Below are 21231 nucleotides of genomic sequence, written 5' to 3' on the forward strand. Positions count from 1 at the left end.
GACGGTCTGACATCAAATCAGAACAGACTCGCAGCAGCATTAAAACAGTTGAGCCGTTCTGACGAGTCTTCATCTTCATCTTCATCTTCATCTTTAACAGCTGATAGATTTAGAGTCCACACCTACAGTCATTATCTGTATTTCTTTATTTTCATATTTCACTGTCGTGCCAACAAAACCACATCTTGTGACTTCAGTGTTCGAGATTCAACCTCTCAGTCCGAGAACATCCTGGAGCTGTCAGCTGTGGTTGATCCCGGGTCCCGACTACTGGGAACCATTAACAGTGACTGAAAAAACCCACAAAGTAGAACAGATACAATTACTGAATGAGAACAGTTTAATAATAGTAATAAAGTTACAGATAGAAATGTGTAGCATAAGATATAAATCATTAAACAACTTTGACTATAAATAATAAGTGAAGTGATTTAAAGGCTTGAAGTGATTTGACGAGCTGAAACTCTTCAGTCACATCTGCAGCACCTTGATCATATATGTTAAAATTACATGTAAGTTCATGTTGTATTACAGAAACCAGATAAAACAACTAATTCATGCTCTTGAGTTTATAATCTGAGCTCTCGATTGAACAGAATTCCTCCTCATGTCATCCTGGCGTCCTGCGTACAGCGTCACTGAGGATTTAATAAAGTTTTATTTTGAAATTGGACTCTGTGGATACTTGAAGCACAACACTGAGATCCCTGAAACATCTTCTACAATAACAGACTTTTCACTGTGAAGCTTTGATGCTCCTGCAGACGTCGTCCAGTTCATAAAAACTCAGCTGCAGTTTCAGGGTTTTATTTTCAACACGAATCAGCTGAACGTCTTCTTCATCACGTCTTCTTCATCACGTCTTCAGACTTCCAGCTGATTGACTGTGTTTGGTTTCCTCTGTACTCTATAGGTGAAATAAAACGATTAGTTTTTTATTTGTTTTATTTCTGTGAACAATAAGACACAAGAGAGTCCAGAGAGTTGAAATACAGTCCTCAGTGCAGCCTGTGAGACTCTATATATATGATTATATACTGTACATGTTGGAGCTGAATCACATCTGAGTGGATAACATGAACAACACCTTAGCAACCACCTTAGCAACCAAGGCTACAGAATGGACGGCCGTTCATGAGCATGTGTGATGAACAAGCAGCAACATCCACGGCTGAAACATGAAGCCAAAGTGGAAGTACCAGAAACTGCAGTTCCTTGAACGACCACTTGAGGCTCCAAAAGCGAGTCAATCCCCATAGACCTCCATGTTAAAATGTCCAACTTTACAGCAGAAATAAACATGTTTACAGCCTGGTACAAACAACGGTTTTGGTCTCTGTAGCTAATTTCCTCTTTCATGACAACTGTACGGGGGGTGAATTTTATTATAACTCACCTGTTTAAATTTTATTAAGCCGTAAAGTTCTGCATAATGAAGGACATGGCTGCTTTGAGTGACAGGTCCGCCAGCCGCTAGGTGGCTTGTTTCAGCCATTCGACCCGCCTCTTTGCCCATTTTTGATTGGCTGGGAGTTAGGCAGCATCACGCACTGCCAAGATGGCGACGGCCGGAGCGGCTCACTTTGAGCTTCAAAACCACTCTTCAGAAACCAACGGGTGTCGTCACGGTAACTACGTCCATATTTATATACAGTCTATGGTGATGAGTTGACATCAGCTCGTCAGCAAGGTAGAAAAAACCTTCACATATGAAGCGTCGGAGCAGGTTGAAGCCCTGAATTTTGACTTGCAGGCAGCATTTCTACATATGTTACCTTCAAGTTTCTGAACTTTGAGCGTGTTTAACATCTGACATCAGAACAGGAAATTAATAACAGCTTTAAATCCCCAAGTTTGGCTCCTCTGTTGAGTTCACTGTATTATTGCTGCAGAGACTCTTTGGTAGTGATTCCTCCGTCACACGGCGGATGATCATCTCGTCTTTGTGTCTCTCGGCGAGCTGAGGGCGTTAGGACACTTTTATGTTGTGCGGCTGAGATATGAATTAAAATAAATAGAGAGAAAAACCAGCTTCAGTTTCAGGCGTCGTCAGTCACGCTCAGGGCTGCTCGCTGACGTTCCTCCTCCACATGAATTTATTCAAATCCAATTACACCCTCCGCAGCTTTTTGCTTCGTTAATTTCTGTTTGTGTTTTCTTTCCTCTCAGCTGCTGATTTTCTCTTTCATTCAGATGCAGTGTGTTCATAATTCCCATGAATATATGCTTGACTTAATGGAGCATTGAGAATTAATTTGGACTCTGAAGGCTCCTGAGGTAAGCTTTCTACACCAGAGGCACAACAGTGTGTCTGCTGTATAATAGGCTTGTTTCCAGGATCTAAATGAGCTTTATGAGCAGAGCAGGAGGGAATTACAGTCAGTCTGCAGTTTGTGTTCATTAAAGTATTTCACACTGAGCTGATCAATGAAGAGGAGACGACAGAATAAACCGATTCTTTGGTGAACTTTTATCTTCCTGATGAGGTCACTTCCTGCACTGACCTGGTTTGGTGTCCTGATGACTCGCTGTGCGTCCCAGCAGGAGGAAACATCATGGCCGACCCCCCTAACCTCCTCAAGCCACAACAAGTTCCTCTCTTATCCTGCCGTAGTGTCGTTGTAGCATCTTTTATTGGATCGGATGGATTAATTGATCGGTCTGCAGTGTTTAGTGTTTTGATTCAAAAGTTTTGCTTCAGACTTTGGTTGTGAGAGATGATGTCACTGCCGGTGAAGCTCCCGGGCGACGGCGTGGTCGATCGTGCCGCCGAGCAGCAGAGACCAGACAGGAAGTCCCGGTTCTCTGAATCACAGCCGGTGTGTCTCCGTCTTTGGGTTTCGGATCGACGTGGGCCGTGATCGAGTTCAGGCTTTGTTGAGTGTTTAATAAACTGTATTCAGTCTCTAGTAGGGGTGTACCCGAATACAAATACATTATTCTGCATTATATGAATATTTGTGTCATACAAATATTTTAAAAATTATTTGTTTTTGGGAAGAAAAAAAACCCAAACATGTCAAATACCAGTTTGCAGGTTGGTTACATCGTTCTCTCAGTGTCTCTCCTCTGATCAGTCCCATCAGACTCTAACCTGTCGTTCCTCTTCTTCTTTCCACTGTCAGGTTGTAAAAAATAGACAATAAATGAAAAGTGCAAAGCAAGAATCACCTTTGAAGTTCTTCTACATGTTACAGGCTGTGTTGTCTCTGTGTTATGGATTATTAATAGGTAGAGGTCTGTCTGCAGGGAGGTGATGAGTAAAGTTTTATCTCAGTAGTCAGTACAGTCGTCTATGATCTTTTTTAGAATACAAATACAAATAATTTTGCTGCTTCAACAAATACAAATACAGATACTAATACAGATACTAATACAGATACTGGGCTCTCTGCACACCTCTGGTCTCTAGTGAGGCTCATGTAAAACTTCATGTGAGTCGACGCAACTTCAGAAGGAAAAATAACTTGAAACTTCAAGTTATAAAAACTATAACGTTAATGAAAAAGTAAAAACTGAACGTGTTTCAGTTGAAGATTTTGTGTATTTTTAGTCAAAAACCAAAAGACACAGAAGAAAGAGACGTCTTAAATAAAGTGAAATAAGCTGAGCTGCGTCCAGTAGCTTCAGGAGGATCAGCTCTAACATGAGGTTTGTGTTTTATCAGTTTCTGAAAAGCGTTTCATGCCAAAGTTGTAATAAATAAAATATAATTTGTTTGTTTGGGACGTCTGAGGTTTGACTGATACACTAAAGAACCACAAACTGAAGGCATCACTGTGATAATATTATATATCAGTGTATCACATATAAATATTCAGTTTAGAAGCGTTTTCTTAATAATTCCTCATTAAACATGCTCCTGATGAATAAATATTCACAGCAAAGTTAAAACAATCAGGTGATTTTAAACATTTTTAGTGAAACATTCAGAAACACTTACAAACACTTATATGATATATATTAATATATATCATATGTAATAAATGTATATAGTGTATAAAGTTGTTACATGTTATTTTAATATTCCATCAATGTTTCATTGTACAGTTATCAGTTATAACTTTATGTGATTTTATGATAAGTGACATTGTTCAGTTCATACACTGATTAAACAGCTTAATGAACATTTATGACTTTACAGATTTACAACAGTCTGTGGAGATGAGTGGAACCAGGAGGAGAGTCTCTGTCCATATTTATGTGTCTGTCTGCTTCTTTTCTCCGCTTTAAATGACCTGAAGGTCGTTCAGACGCTCTTAGTCCCGTCGTTAATTTAGCTGTTTTGTCAGAAATGGTCTCAGGAGGTTTGGTTAACCTCCATCCAGTCACCTCCTCCTCCTCCTCCTCTTCCTCCTCCTCCGAGGAGCTGCATCATCTGCTGGATGAGACGCTCACGTCTTCAAAATGAAAGAAAAGTTTCAATTCACATGCTTCATTTACACGTTTAGAGCTGCAACGATCAGTCAATTAATCAATTAGTCGCCATTTTTTAATCAATTAATAATAAAAGAACGATTCATATTCTCTGATTCCAGCTTCTTAAACATGAATATTTCCTGGTTTCTTTAGTCTCTTTGACAATAAACTGAATATATTTGAATTGTGGACAAAACGAGACATTTGATGACGTCGTCTTTGGAAACTCTGATGCACGTTTTTCACCGTTTTAAAGACCAAACGACTAATCGATTGATTGATAATAAATACAATTGTTAGTTGCAGCTTTACATGTTTTTACTGTGAACATTCACACATTATATCTTGTACAATGTTTTTAAACTCTAACAGCTGTTTTCACTCACTTAAAATACTTTTTTTTTACCTACTGAATATTTTTATAGTACATTTTAATTCATAAAAAAAATTTGCATATTCATATGTTGTAGGTTTTTAAAGAGGGAGAAGGAATAGATGTCATTTTAAGGATTTTAATGTGGTATTTATATTTATAAAACCAAATCAGACACATTATTGTTCCAAGCAGAGTATTTATGTCTTCATACATGTCTGGACGGGATCTTTAAGGTCTCCTAAACATATCCAGTCAGATCTGATCTCTGTGTGTTGATGTTTGTAAGTGTATCCGCCTCCAGTAGTGAAACCTGCCACACCAGCACAGAATAACAACAATAACATCAGATCATAAACATGGATGACAGTTTATGATTCGTTGAGTAGAAGTTTCTCCATAAACGTCCAACAAATGTGAAACTTCCTGGTCTCTCCGTTGACCTCGTCGCTGTTGATGTTTATTGTTAGCTGAGTGATGATGATGATGATGATGATGATGATGGCGATACGTGGAGACGTTTAAACATCCACACAAACACCGATCCGACTGTTCTGACAGCAGCAAATAAACTGGATTTGAGCCGCTTCAGAAAAGGCTTCAGTATCTGTCTCAGGAAGGAACCACGACGTATCAAAACGCTCAATCAGAATCTGTTTATTGATTGATCAGCTGATCTGGTGGGACAGTAAACTGAGCGGTCGTCTTCTGTGGAAATTGAAAATGATTATTTCACAATAACAGATTCATCAACCAGCAGCAAACAGCCGCAGCTTCATGTCCAAACCAGTTTCAGCCTCATCATTGTTTTCTTTCCCTCCAGTTTTCCGGTTCTGTGATTGTTTGTTGTTCTTATTTTCAATATTCAGGGAATTAAAAGAGACGTCGTATAATAACAGCTCATATCAACCAGATGTCAGTTTATCTCTCGGCCTGCAGTAAACGACGTGTCAGCTGTGATTGGACAGAAAACAACAATACGATCAGAGAAAACAAAGTCATTTCATTATTCTGTTTAAACGTGAGCGAGATGTTTGATGCTGCAACAGTTTCATCTGTGATTCATTCAAACCAACATACACCAGTTTTACTGCAGAGACCAGAGAGACGAATCAAACCCTGCAGACAGGAAGTCGTCACATGTTTACTGCTGACAAACACAGAAAACTTATACATGATATAAAAAATAGATAAAAAATTGTCAGTCATGTGGATTTTCTTTATGATGATATTAAAGATTTTCCTGCAGGATTTTCTCTCAAAACTGAAGTTTACGGAGCAGATATGTTGAACATTTGTCATTTTTTAAAACTAAATCTGACTGCTGGCAGGAAAGTGAAACATTATGGTTGAAGCCATCAGAGAACATGTTTTATCAAACATTTTCACATTCAGAAAAACATAATTGTCAGTCATATAAGGGAACTAAGCATGAACCTATCAGGTCCAAGACCAAGACTAGAACCCTGAGGAACCCCACATGTGATTATTGACATTATCAATGGGAGGATCATGTTGCTCCGTAACTGCTGGATGTGGAAATAAACAACTGTTTGCTGACAAGTTCAACATATCAACTTAAAGATGACTTAAAGATGAAAGTTCGGGGGAAAGATGGCAGTTTAGGGTAAATATTGATGTAAGTCAGTACACTTCAATATTTACAGACAGTTAAATCCACTGTGTATGTTCATCAGTCTCTTCAGCAACACAGACACAGAGAAGCTTTTTACAATAGAAAACCTCCTAAATTCACAGATGGATCATGAATGAAAACAGTGATGGAAGAAATATTCAGATCCTTTATTCAGGTGAAAGTGTAGCAGTCACCCGTTCGTAGGACTTGCTGTCGTTTCTCTGTCTCCCCGTTACGAATTCAGATAGTTGCATGTCTGGGTTGATTGGAGGGTTTATGCAGATCACCTGTGTGCAGAGTGGGAGGACTGGCTCCCAGTTAGTGATTGAGAGCAGCTGGGTGCATGCTCCTCTCGGCCAATCAGGATGTGACGACGCCCTTTTTCTGGGGTTTAAGAAAGAAGAGCTGGTTGCAGACCTCATTTGTGAAGATTGTCAGACAGAAACTCTTCTGTTTCTTCTTTATGGTCTTTTTCTTTCTGATTTGAGGAAATACCATAAAATAAACCAAGTGTCCTGCATCAGGTTGTTCTTAATGCCCATCGGTAGCCAAACACCTGCAGGCTTTATTTTGTATATGTATTAAAGAGGCATTTTTTCATTAAGGGGACGTTTCCCATCATGCAACACCTTGTGAGGTTTCTCCAAGTGAATATTTTTTTTCTTTTTATTTCTTTTTGTGGCTGGGAGCTGGTTTCCTTACAGAACAGCTGTGTTCAAGGAAATACAACAATGTAAAAATACTCTGTTAAAGTCCTGCATGAAAAAATCCCACTACAGTAAAAGACAAAAAGGTTGGAAACCACTGGTTTCATCTTTAACAATGTGTTGTATTTTAAAAGCTTGTTATATTATCCATTGTGTCAAATCTTCATCTGAAAAGTAACTAAAGCTGTCAAATAAATGTAGTGGAGTAGAAAGTACAATATTTCCCTCTGAAATGTAGAAAGTAGCATCACATGAAATACTCAAGTAAAGTACAAGTACCTCAAACTGTACTTAAACACAGTACTTGAGTAAATATACCAGTTATCAGTTATTTCCACCTCTGGATGTGAAACACATTTTGAAGTGCAGTTTAAATATGAAACTCTCAGCTGAGAAAAACCTCATTAAAGGAGTTTTAACATCCACAACAAACCTGCAGCTTCTTGTTTTTGCTTCTCCGTCTCTTTAATCATGTGACGTGCTGCTGGATCGTCGTCTCCCAGCATCCTCTGCTCACACCGACAGAGACGGTGTTCTGCAGCAGACGGACAGTTAAAGACTGCCGACGATGAGCTGCAGCTAATGAGCAAACGGAGAGCGGCCGCTGCTCTGCTTGCTGTCTCTGGTTACCATGGGATACCTGTTAGCGAGCAGCGTCTCTTACATCATCTACATGCACGCTGAATCCTAATTACTGCAGGAAGCTCCGCCGCGTCTCCTGCAGCAGGTCTGATCTCAGCCGCTCTGAGGGTTCACCATAAGTCAAAGTCGACTTGTCACCCAAAGTGCTTATAAGACACCAACCATGTGATCAGTGATGCACTTCCTGCTGCACTGAATCTTGTTTTCTGTTAAATCACCACCTGACTGAAGGTTAAAGGGTTCATATTCTGATTTTTGTGGTTTTGTTATTTATAAAAGGTCCAAAAATGCTGCTCTGAACGCATCGTTTGTGACTTTTTTTTTTTCTACCTGGACAATTACAAAGTCAGCCGACTATCACCTGAAGAATATATCAAGAATTAAAGGACTTATGTCTCAGCAGGATCTTGTCCTGCATTCATCTTCAGTAGACTCGACTACTGTAACGCCGTCTTCACAGGTCGATCAGACAGCTGCAGCTGATTCAGACGCTGCTGCTCGAGTCACTAAGACCAAGACAGTGGATCATATCAGTCCAGTTCTCAGATCTTTACACTGACTTCCTGTCTGTCAAAGGTTTTAAGATATTGCTGTTGGTTTATAAAGCACTGAATGGTTTCTGATCTGCTGCTACATTATGAACCATGCAGACCTCTCAGGTGGTCTGGATCAGGTCTGGATCAGGTCTGCTTTCTGTCTCCAGAGTCCAAACTAAACCTGGAGAAGCAGCGTTCAGTTTTTATGCTCCACATATCTGAACAAACTCCCAGAAAACTGCAGGTCTGCTGCAACTCTCAGTTCTTTAAATCACAGCTGAAGACTTTTCTGTTTGCCGCCTTTCATTAAACCACATTTAAAGGTTAATATTTTACACTGCACTGTTACTATTATTCTCTTTTATCTGTCAACATATTTAAATGTATTTTCACTTGTTTTTATATTCTGGCTTGATGTCTTTTATGCTCTGTGTAAAACACTTGACGTTATTTTAGACCAAGACATGACACTGTAAGCAGTCTTAATAATTTAAGGCTAATTATTACTAATTAATCTGTGGATGATGGGCAGTTACTTTATATTAGATTATTATGGTTAAATTGTTTCTGGAGCACAAATGAAAAGTTTCTTCTGCTGCTGTTCTTGATTACTGGTTGAAGAGAAAACGTCTTATAAGAGTTAAATATCTGCAGCTCAACACAAAGATTGTGTTGATTGTATTATCGTATATTCAGTGACTGAATATACGATAATATTTAATATTTAATAACTATAACTGGCTGCTTCATCCTGTCACGTCGGACTGGAGCTGCGTCTCTCACAACGTGTTAAAAGCAGCAGCAGCGTTTTAATCTTTGGATGTTTCTTCTACTTGGACCCCAGTAAAGTGTTTAGTCGAGTCTGGATGATGAGGAGGAGGATGATGATGATGATGATGATAAAAGCATGATGACCTTTTCTACATCTGAAAATGACCTCAGTTAAATGTCTCGGCAGGACTGCAGCGCTTCAGTCACCTGAAAGACAACTGAAATGAAAATATGACGGTTTCTGTTTAACATTAGAAGATAAATAACTGATGATGCTCCGACAATTTCCACCATCACCTTTGACCCTTTAAACGTGAAAGTACACCGCTGATCCCGCAGAGCTCACAGAGGTCTGACTGTGTGTATTCATACAGAGGAGGAGGAGGAGGAGGTGATAACCTTCATCACAGCAGCTCTCAGATGGAGATGAGACGGTTTATTAGCTTCCATGTAGCCTGGAGGCTAACAGGAGGGAGAGGTCGTGTTAATCCAGGCTGTCAGGTGTAATTATGAGCTTCATTTAAACTGCAGACAGTCTGCAGTGTAGAAGAAGCTTCTACGTGGATTTTATGAAGCAGACAGTTAGTTCACTCAGTTTGTTGTTTAAACTGAACCTTTCTGACCTTTCTGGCTTTCTGTAGCTCAGGGTTTTTAATAATGATCCTCACCTGTAGATGTATGAATAGTTACTGTATACAGCAGGAGTCAACGATTAGCTTCAGGGTCCAGGTATCATCGGATAATTCGTAATTCAAAAACCCCAAAAACAGTAAATCTGTTATTTGCTTCAAAACAAACGTTTTTGGTGTCAGAATCAAATAACGAAAAAAAACAATCAAACCGGCCCAGTTTTGGTTTTCGCCGATTCATTTTTATCGATGTTCCTTCTTGGATTGAATATCGAGCAGGTCTGCGGACATTCAGCCAACTTGTTTTTTCATTTTAAACCAAAAACTAAATCATGTGATCGATTCCTTTTTGCTTCCCAACGAAAATCCAGTAAACCAAATTCAAAAGTTCAGTTTTGGTTTAGAAATTTACACCCACGTGCGGCTGTCGCTGGCGTCTTCACCATAGCAACGGTCGCTGAGGATCATTGGTAGGCTAATGTAGCCGCTTCCGCTATCGTACAAAACTGACAAAAATACTTGATATGGAATAACGATCAAACGAATCAGCAAAAACCAAAACCAGGCTGAGTTTGGTTAGTTTTTGTTATTTGATTCTGACACCAAAAACGGTTTTCTCTTTTTTTTCTTTTTTTTTTTTTTTTTTTTTGTTTTTAAATTACAAATGAATTACGAATTATCTGATGATCCCTGGACCGGCCAGTTTTGTTTTGTTTTTTTTTTTGTTTTTGTTTTTCAGGATTTTTCATTACGGAGCTGTAAAGCAGTGCAGCAGAAACATGACCGATATGTTGTTGTTTATTTCTTTTAATTCATTTAAGAACAAAAACACTCACTGTGCACAACATGATTTATGTATTTATCGTGAGCATGTACAGTGTTAAACATAAATGTTAGCATGTGATGTACTGAACCAGAGTTAGCTTAAAGCTAATTTTCATCTACAGTCCCTTCATCAAGTCACAGTTAAAACATAACAAACAGTACAAAGCAAAAAACACATAATACAAAACTACACACAGTAGCACATCACACACACCCATAATGTAAGCTTGTTAAATTAAAGATTTGCCTTCATGAGAAGACTGTGATGTGAATTTAGAGTCAGTGGTTACAGAGCTGAGTAGTTTTTAGCAGATTTTTAAATTTTTTTTTTAAATCAGTTTCAATTATTGACCGACGTCTGTCTGAAGTTTAGTCTATAGGTTTGTTTGGCTGCGCTGTAAACAGATACACCAGCTGCTCTCCTCCTGAATTCTCCTGTAGTTTTAAAGAGTAACTACACATCCAAACTCTGCTCCCAGTTATAAGATGCAGGACGAGGACTGTAGGGGGCGACACCGACTACCCACTGCTCAGTGTAGCATGAACAGATGAGGAGCTGGTAGTGTGATGACGGCTGTCACCTGTCCGTCTGCTCGCTGCAGGTGCTCGTTAGCTCACCTGGATCACCTGAGTGTGTCCCAGCTGCAGCTCATCTCATTTTTTTAATTGGTTTTCATTTTCTTTAATAAACTTGTTAAAGTTCAACATGCTGTGTCTCCTTTTGTTGTGGCTACATGAGTCAGGTCATGCTAGTCAGAGCTAACAGCCGTTAGCAGCTGCTGGAAACACTTTCAGCCCTTTGTAAGAGAGTCTGTGGTGCCTGTAGTTGTAGTTGTAGCTGAGCTGGAGGAGGGAGGGAGGGGGGGGGGGGTGACAGTATGTAGCCGTGGCCCTGCTGTTTATCATGTTACTGTTACTGTCATCAGCCCTGAATATCTTGTAAAGCTCTGAATACATCACCGTTATCTGCGGGGCTGTGAGTTGTGTTTACTGCCACAGAAGAGGAATAAATCTTTTGGCTTATTTGTATAATCATTGTTGTCTCTGGCGTCTCTTATCAGACTTGCTAACGCTACCGGCAGCTCAGTGAGAGGCACAAACTGCAGCCACGGTGAGCAGCGTTGTGATATTTATACTTGGCAGCAGCTGTTATGAAATATTCCTCCGAGTTTTCCTGTTACGTCATGTTTTAGAGTTCAGCTGAACTGAATTTACAAAGCAGACAGAAATAAGCTAATTATGAGCAGAAAAAGTAGTTTTTACACATATGTTGTTGAAAAATCAACTGTATTAACACCATATACTAACATAGACCTACAGTTTAGTGTGTAGTTACCCTTTAAGGATTATAGTTTAATGTGACTGTTATTATTCAGTGTCTCATATTACTCATTAATCAAACTGTCACTGCTGCATTAGTAAAGTTAAATAGTGCAGCTCTCTCTGATTTAGGATATTATAATAATTTGAATATTTTGAGTGAACAGATTTGATGTTTCTGGTGAAAAACATCACTGGATGTTAGTGATTAATAATCAGCAGGAACAAAAGATGTTTTCTGTTGTATTGATCTGTGGTTCAGGACTCAGATGTTTTAACTGGATGTTGATGGTTAATAAAAATATCACAGCTGGATGTTTCAATCAGTCTGAACACTGATGCTGTTTATTTATAAAATAATCAGCAGGGATGGAAAATAAATTGGATTTTGTAAGATTTAAAAACAACAAACTGCAGCAGAAGAAGACGAGACGTTCCAACTTTTAGTCTTCATAAAAACCTTCATGACGTCACACAGACGTTAAAGCTCCTGAACAGAACGTCACCTGATGGACCGCAGATAGAAACAACATCATTGTTCCTTCATTCATGTTTCACAAAGACTCTGCTGACAGCGAACACTTCTCACCTCACGACCTCCCGAGTGATGCTTCGGTCTGACAGTCGGGACGTCAACCAGAGGACCTATGAAGTTATGACTAAAGTCACCTGTTAGGAGACACCTGGGATGTATTGATCTTATTGACCCCCAATAGGTTCAATCATGTGAGCACAATATGAACTAAAAACATAAAGGCAATAAAAAGATTTAGTTAGTTGTGATTAATTAACACAGGAGGCGTCACGTTGCTGTTAATGTTCTTTTTGATCCTTAATCGGGACATAATTAACCCAAACGGACAAACAAGTCAGTGTAGATATGAGCTACAAACTAATCATTGATGACATTGATGAGATGTGACTGCTGGTGATGGTTTACGGGTCCATGTGATGAATTAATGATCACAGCTGTTCTGACTGTTGAACCTCGCTGCTGCAACACAGTTGGTGAAACTGCACTTCTTCTTCTTTTGTGTTTGTTTCATTGACGGCTGTACAGGCAGCATGTTGATATGAAAACAGCTGGTTAAAGACTTTTACTAGTAATGGAGTATTTTTACTTTACTGCAGCAATACAGCAAACAAACACAACTTACAGCATGACCAGCAAACCGCGGCTCCACGTCGATGTGTTGCTGCTGCTTCTCAGCGTTGGCCTCCTCCAACGCTGGCTGTTGGCGGGCGCCGCGGCCTCCTCCGACTGGTTTAGGGTCAGCGTTCTCAGGTGAATGGTTCCTCCTCTAGACTCTGACTCTCAGGGTTTGGTAGACTTGGCTCCTACAATATAAGTCAAAGGTCAAACACCTTCCTGTATACGCGAGTCACAGCCAATGAAAACGCCTTCAATAACTTTGAACCCTCTGGTTACATCAGCAGCACATTTGGCTCCTATTATTGTTTTACATACTGATGCTATTGGCTGCCTCCAATGGTCATGTGACCTGCACCTTCTAGACTCTCATAAATATCCTCATCTCTGCTTCATCACGTCTGTCTGTTCAAATCTTATTAGATGAACAGACGTCGACTCTTCTGTCCTGCTGGAAAATGTTTTCAGAAAAGTCTGACAGAGACGACAGCGAAGCTGCTGCTGTTGCTTTTGTTGTTGAGGATGATGATGATGATGATGCTGTTGTTTGTCTGGCTTTCACCCCAATGACCTCAATCTTTCTGAAGAACTGGTCCCTCTGTTCTCCTGGTCTTCTGGAGAGCAGACAGTCCATGGCTGTATTGATTGAGGTTCACCAGCATGAAGGCGGGGGGGATTGGGGGGGGGGGGGGGGAGTCTGACCTTCATCTTGTTTATGGGAACCACTCTTGACAACAAACGATCATTTCAAGAAAATACTGAGATTGTTGTAAAAAGGTGCCATCAAAGACAAAACTTCCTCCACAAGCTGAACTCATGTGGAGATAACAGGAGCATCTCATCCTACAACTGCTGCTGTCAGTCCTCAAACATCTTCACTGTGATTGGTTCCCTGTGGACGACGCCTTCTGAGCGTTAAACAGTCTGAAGGAGAAAAACATTTGTTCCTGATACTGTTCGTCTCTTTAGTCTCAGCATCCTGACACCCTTCCTCCACCATCCTAGACTCCAACAAACTGCACTTTCTCAACACAGCCAACACTGTTTGTACATGTTTTATTGTCTTTATATACCTGCCGGGACAAATAAAGTCTATTGAATTGAATTTGAAGAAAGTTGTAAATGTTGGATGAGTGTGTGACGACAGAAAACATTCAGCAGCCGTCAGTCAAACACTAAACTGCTTCTTGCTCAGCGTCACAGCTGCAGAGTGAAAACCTGATTCTTAAAGGACGAGTTCACAGTTTTTCAAGTGTCTTAAACCAGCAGTCAGGAGCCCACATTAACAGTGAAACCTGTTTTTCCTGTAAACTTGTAAACTGGTCTCAAACACCAGCACCAAATCATTTTAATAGTTATTTGGTAATTTCATGTGGAGCCAGAAAATAAATCTGTTTAGCAGAAATATGAGTCAGTGGTTCAGCTGATGATACAGAGTCTGAACTCTCATCTGTCTCCTCTAATGGAAACAGATTCTCCAGCTGCATCACACAGATCTTCATCTCTGCATTAATGGCCACCTGTGATGTGAAGTATTGATCACAACTCTGACTCATCATCAGCTTTTAAGTTGATATGTTGAACTTGTCAGCAAACAGTTGTTTATTTCCACATCCAGCAGTTACGGAGCAACATTATCATTCATGTGGAGTCGTGTTTCTGTCCAATATTCACTCTCTTTTAGCTGTTTTCACTCTCTACCAGCTCCTGAGGGAAATATCTGGCTCTTTAGCTGCTAAATGCTCCACTATGTTCACCAGCTAGTCTACAGCTAACTGTGAGCAGGTAGTGTTCAGCGGCTTTTTACAGCTTTTACTCTGTAAACGACGCTATGAGACGCTGAGAGTGAACCAGAACAGTAAAGTTGCAGCCGGACAGATAAACAATGAGCTGAAACTCACTATAAAGCTCCGTAAAGCCGAGAGGAGCTGCAGAGTCTCTGATAATTCTCTGTAGGTTCATCACCAACATGTTACACACTGACACATCAGACATCACACGATGCTGACTCTGCATTTACACACTTTCACTTTCTCAGATCAGATATCCAGATACACATCACATGTTAAATGGAGTCTCAACTTTATGAATGAAATATTTACAGCTTCCTTCTTTCTGCTTCCTCTCTTCATCCTCCTCCATGACGTGTTTGAGCAATTTAAATAGAACAGCAAAAGAGAACCTGAGCGAGTATAAAACATATGTGTAGGTGACTTCCTGCTGTGTGTCCCTCAGGTCAGCTGGCGGCGGGAACCTGTGAGATCGTCACTCTGGACCGAGACAGCAGCCAGCCGAGGAGAACCATCGCCCGACAGACGGCTCGCTGCGCCTGCAAGAAGGGACAGATCGCCGGGACGACGCGAGCCAGACCGGCCTGTGTGGACGGTAAGATGCTGATCGGTGGACAGTCCTCAGACTTTAACCAGAATATGAAATCAGTTTTAGTTTTACTGTAGCGAGCATCTGTCTATCTTCATTAGATCCTGCAGAGTCCATCGTCTGCCTTTCCCACCGCTGCCGTATTACACAGTTTAATTCCTGCTTCTGTTCTCTCTAATCTCTGCTGTTTCCTGTAACTAACAAGCACATATTCTAAAGTTTCTGGTCCTTGACAGTAGTGCGTTAACACCAGTATCCTGGTTGTTTTACACATGTAAACACATTATCCTGGTTTCAGTACATGTATATGATTGTATCAGTAAATGATACCTGGAGTACTCCAGTAGAAACCAGGATACGAGCATCGGTCCGGCCGGACTCTTCACTGTGTTAGTGGATGATGAGGAAAGAGACGAGCTCAAGCGCTGTGTGAAATAAAATATCAGTACAGCAGCTTCATATGACCTTCTAAGGTTCTTCTACCTTTTTTAAAGCAGGAGAAACCATCTCCATGCTCCGATAGCTGAGCCTGAGATCAGTGAACCAACATGTTACACTTCTGTACTCGATAAAATACATAAACACACTGAAATAAACATTACGACAACATAAAACAGCATTTATGACCTTTGCAAAGTGAGATTTTCACCTCTGTTTCGTGTTTTAACTGCTGTTGATGGACTCACGTCTCCTCAGCAGGGCCCGGAGGTAGTGACATCACCAAAATGTCAAAGGTCACGCAACAAAAATACAATTAACAAGATAAAAGCTCCACAAAATAAATATGTACAGAAACATGTATATACATGAAAAATAATAACAAAGTGATCAGGGATGGAAAATAGATTATTGGTGAAATATAAACCTGTTACATGAATTTATCTGATAATTAATGCACGCTGTCATCCTGGTTTTGAGTCTTATCTTGGATTTGATCATATTCTGGATTCTGTGTTTACATGGAACATGAGAAACCTGGTTATTCATCTCTCTGTTTACATGATTCTAACAGTATATATGTTTATATATATATTTAAGTTTTGGAGCATCTGTGTGCAGTTTTGTCTCAGACTTTATGTTCTGTGGCAGCAAAGAATCCTCAAACATGCATATACACTTCCTGCATACAAACAGGTATCTATAAACACAGAATGTGAGGTTTATGAGGTTTATAATGCAGTCTGTAAAATGCCAATCAAATGTGCATTTATAAACGTATTAATTACTTCTGTGTGATCAGTTTTAATTGACACAGAAAGTCATCATCATTTATATTTATTCTTTTTATTTCATGCTTAGTTGTGACACAGTGAGTCTGAGATCTACAAACTGATCATTGATTATGTTTCTGAGATGTGACTGCTGATGATGGTTTACAGGTTCATGTGATGAATTAATGATATGGACGTTATCAATAACCACAGCTGAGTGTAATCACAGCTGTTCTGTTGAACCTCGCTGGTTAAACACAGTTGGTGAAACTGCACTTCTTCTTCTTTTGTGTTTTTTTTCCATGGACAGGTGAACAGACAACATGTTGATATGAAAGCAACTGGTTAGAAGCGTCTTCATCCGTTTATGGATAATTGTGGGAGTAGAAATGAGGCTCGTGCACGTAGTTCCACCATGATTGAGATTTATAAAACAGACCCATGCGTACGCACGGCTTTATGAATCTGATGGAAATACTGTGTCTGCATGTTTCAGTCTTCGTGCATCTGGCTCCTGGTGTTCACATGCAACCGTATCCTGGTTTCTACTGGAGTACACCACGTATCATATCCTGGTTTCTGAAAACCAGGATAAGGCTGAGATGGTGAGAAATCAAGACACAGCTGCACACAGATGATCAGAAACCCAGAGACTGTTAGAATCATGTAAACAGAGATATGAATAATTCATAAGGACCAGTTGGATACTTCCCATAGACTGAAGTGTTTTCAGGGTTAAATGAAGAATTAGTGAGTTCAGATGTCTCCCAGTTTGCAGAATCTTCATCTGGATTGTCAGGTTCACAAAGTCGCAGCTCAGAGTTGCATCGCATTTCATCACCGGCTTTCTTTCTCTTTCTGTTTCTGCCATCTGGAGACGATGACAACAGCTGGAGGGCCTCGGTTGTTACAGGCTGCTGATGTTCACACTGTTGTTTCAGTCTGTCCTGCTGCTGTCTCCTCTAGAAAGCTTCAGTTTAATAAAACTTCAAATATTTTCTTTCACATTTGTCTTAAAAGAGAACAGCTTTTTCCCGACAGCCAAGACAATCAGGCCAAACTCTACTGATAACTACGCTCAGCTGATAGATGAGCGTACAGCTCGTCAACACGATACAACATGTGAATCAGACAAATTTAGAGCTGAATGGGTTCATGTCGGTATTGAACGGGTTCACGTCGGTGATGAACGGGTTCACGTCGGTGATGAACGGGTTCACGTCGGTGATGAACGGGTTCACGTCGGTGATGAACGGGTTCACGTCGGTGATGAACGGGTTCACGTCGGTGATGAACGGGTTCATGTTGATGAACGGGTTCATGGTTGAACATCATGGATCACAGCTGGTTTGGATGTGTTCTGCTGCTTTGGGAGGATATTTTTCACCAGCAGACTGGTCGTGAGAACGTTGCTGATCACTGTGACCTGTTTTCTGAGTCTCGTCAGCCAGTTCCTACTTTTTCCTCCCTGATGCTTTGAACATTTCCAAAAACTAAAACCAAACAGCTTAAACTCTAACTGACCTCTTCACTCAGTCAGAGCTGCTGCTGGCTGTCAGATTAAAGATGATCAGACCAGCTATGCTACCCTTCATCAATATGTGGCCAAAAGTATGTGGACAGCAGAACAGTTCAGCTGCACATTAGAGAACACTAATAGAAATGTTAGTGATGCGAGAGGCAGCCGAGGGTTCAATTAAGAACACAGTGGAGCTATGATGGGTGAGCAGGCTGATCTGATGTATTGATCACTCTGATCTTTAACCTTGATCAATGTGAATGACAAATTATTGTAAATGTCCTGCAGAAAGAGTTGTATTTCATAAAGTATTCAGTGTAAAACTGAACCCACATCTGTGACCTTTATGTTGGTATTTATGTCAGTTTGTGTTTTCTGTTGTGATCTCAGGTAAAAAACAAAAACACTTTTCAACTGGGACCCGTAGACCTGATTCAGATCAGTCATTTTAGTAACAGTAGTAATGCCACTATCTATATCTATATATTTATATATTTGTACTTACTATTGTTACAAAAACAATATATTTAAAATACTCAAAAGTTACACATCTGATTATGCAGAGTAGCATTATATTATATTTTTGGGGATAATGTATACATGGATATAATATTTAATTATTGATGCATTAGTCAGTTGACTGTAATGTTGTAGCTGGTCAAGATTTAACTAATTTTATTTACTGTTGGTTATTCATATTTTATGAACTGATTCTATGTTTTGATTGTTTCACTCTGCAACGTAACTACAGCTGCAACGATTAGTTGATTAATCTATTAGTTGCCATCTATTAAATTAATCAGCAACTATCTTGATAATCAATTAATTGTTTTGAGTCATTTTCTAAAAAGGAAAAAGTCCAAATTCTCTGATTCTTTAATGTGAATATTTTCTGGTTTCTTCAGTCGTCTGACAGTAAACTGATTATCATTTGATGACGTCATCTTGGACTTTAGGAAACATTGATCCACATTTTTCACCATTTTCTGACATTTTATGGACAAAACAACAAATTGATTCATCAGGAAAATAACTGACAGATTAATTGATAATGACAACGAGTTGCAGCTGTAGTAACTACAGCTGTTAAATGACCACCACTGTCTGTACAGACCTTCATCAGACTACATGTCGTCTATACTGCAGTAACTAAACTGGACCAATAAACAGCAAAAACACAGAAAACAAAATGTTTTGGCAGGATTCTGCTTGTGATGGTGCCAAAGATGAGCTACAGTTTTACAATATGAAAGGTATCAAGTTTGCAATAAATAACCTCCTTGTTTAAAAACTAGCGCAGCATCCGCTAACGAGCTGTTATATGTGTTTATATGTACGTACACTGGTCTGTGCAGTCTGTAAATCAGACCCACACAAGACTCACACGGGGACATAAAAGGACATAAAAGCAGACGCTCTGCACAGAGAGAAAGTGCTGACAGCTGCTGATTCTGAGGGCAGACAGATGTTAGAGGATCTGACAGAAACATGACGCATCAATAATAACACGTTGAGTAAAACAGCACAAAGCAGGCAGCAGTTTCTGTCTGCAGCCGAACATCAGAACCACGTTCAACCTCATTTACCTTTATTTCATTTCATCTATTCTAGTTTATGTTGTATATTTTAGAGCTGCAATCAGTCGGTTAATTAGTAATTAGTCAATTGAAATAAAATTAATCTTTTCTTCATTCTTCAAGCAAAAATTCCAAATACTTATAATACTAATAATTGAATATCTTAACATTTTAGGATGTAAATCAGACAAAACAAACTGAAGACGTCAACGTGGCCTCTGAGAAACTATGAAATATAAACGATCAATCAGAGAAGTCAATGTTAGTTGCAGCTCAGTGTATTTATGTCTGTATTTGACTTTGTGATGAATAAAGTTCTGCTTTTCTTGAACTAATCTTAAAAACAATAAAATGAGACACAAACATGACACTGGATCCATAAATCACCAACAACATGGAGTTCACTATCTTCACTATCAATCTGTTAAAAACACAACAAGCTGCAGACGACGTTCAAAAGATACACAAAGTTATTAACAATCAATAACAAACCCTGATCAGAGCAGATTATAACCAGCTTTAGTTTGAGTCAAATAAAGAATAACACTGAAACTGTGTTAGGAGGTTTCCATGGTAACATTAACTCAGTATGGTTTCAGTGCTGTCGTGTTTTTACTCGTCATATATGTCAGTAAATTCAATATCTTAACATTTTATGACAAAACCAACCAATAATCATAGATGTAATTGTTGGTTGAAGCTACAGATGTGCAGAAAGCTCAGTATTAGTATTTGTATTTGTTGAGGCAGCAAAACTATTTGTATTTGTATTCAAATAAAAGTGGAAAGAGGCTTAAAAATCCAAATGTTTTTTTAAATATTTGTATGAAACTCATTATTTGTGCTGAATGTCTTTGTATTCGGGCTCACGTCTAGTTGCAGCCTACGTCTGTATTTCCTTTGTGATAAATAAAGTTCTGTCTGTCTGAGCTCCTCAGTGACCTTCGCTCCGCCCGTCACAGCTGCTCGTCGGTGTTTACGTCAGTTTGTATGTGAGGCGGCTGCTCGCTTCGCTTTCTGTTGTTCCGCTGCTGAAATACAGCGAGCTGGTCGGTTCTTATCTGTCCTCCCACGTCTCAAAGCTCCCGGCGGGCCTCGTGGGGGGGCAAATACGTCTCGGCACGCCGGACTCCTGATTCCCAGCATGCATCACAGGAAGCAGAGGTTCCACTGGGAGGAACCCACAAGATACAGAAACTGAGTCAGGATTTTATAAAGCTGATCACATCAATCAATAAAACAATAATCTGACTGAGCTGCTGCTTATTAATCTGAGTCGGGACATAAAACGATGATGTCGCTGTTTTAGTTCAGTCATTAAATCAGACTGACATCGATTATTAAAACTCAAACATGAGAAACAGGAAACCTTCCTGTTTCTCTTCCAACTTAAAGCTGAAGATCGTTCACGTTTTATTCCCTGATCAATACGTCTGTGTCTCATGACTGAGATCTGTATGAATTCACAACCATCAAACTTGTATCTTCATTATAAAAACGTTCCTTTGTGATTATAACATCTGCATGTAGGAGCCAT

The 21231-nt window shown here is 39.7% G+C and overlaps 1 protein-coding gene across 2 annotated transcripts in view; it reads left to right on the plus strand.

The window, feature by feature from the left end:
* LOC137183696 (chemokine-like protein TAFA-5) overlaps window positions 1-21231 on the plus strand; it is a 53576-nt gene that overhangs the window by 3208 nt on the left and 29137 nt on the right. For both annotated transcript variants that reach the window (XM_067590934.1, XM_067590933.1), the window contains exon 2: window positions 15244-15393. In XM_067590934.1, coding sequence (XP_067447035.1) covers window positions 15244-15393 — 150 coding nt within the window. The remainder of the gene's footprint in view (window positions 1-15243; window positions 15394-21231) is intronic.

The sequence above is a fragment of the Thunnus thynnus genome, chromosome 5 (genome assembly GCF_963924715.1).
Source record: "Thunnus thynnus chromosome 5, fThuThy2.1, whole genome shotgun sequence".
Classification (NCBI taxonomy): domain Eukaryota; kingdom Metazoa; phylum Chordata; class Actinopteri; order Scombriformes; family Scombridae; genus Thunnus; species Thunnus thynnus.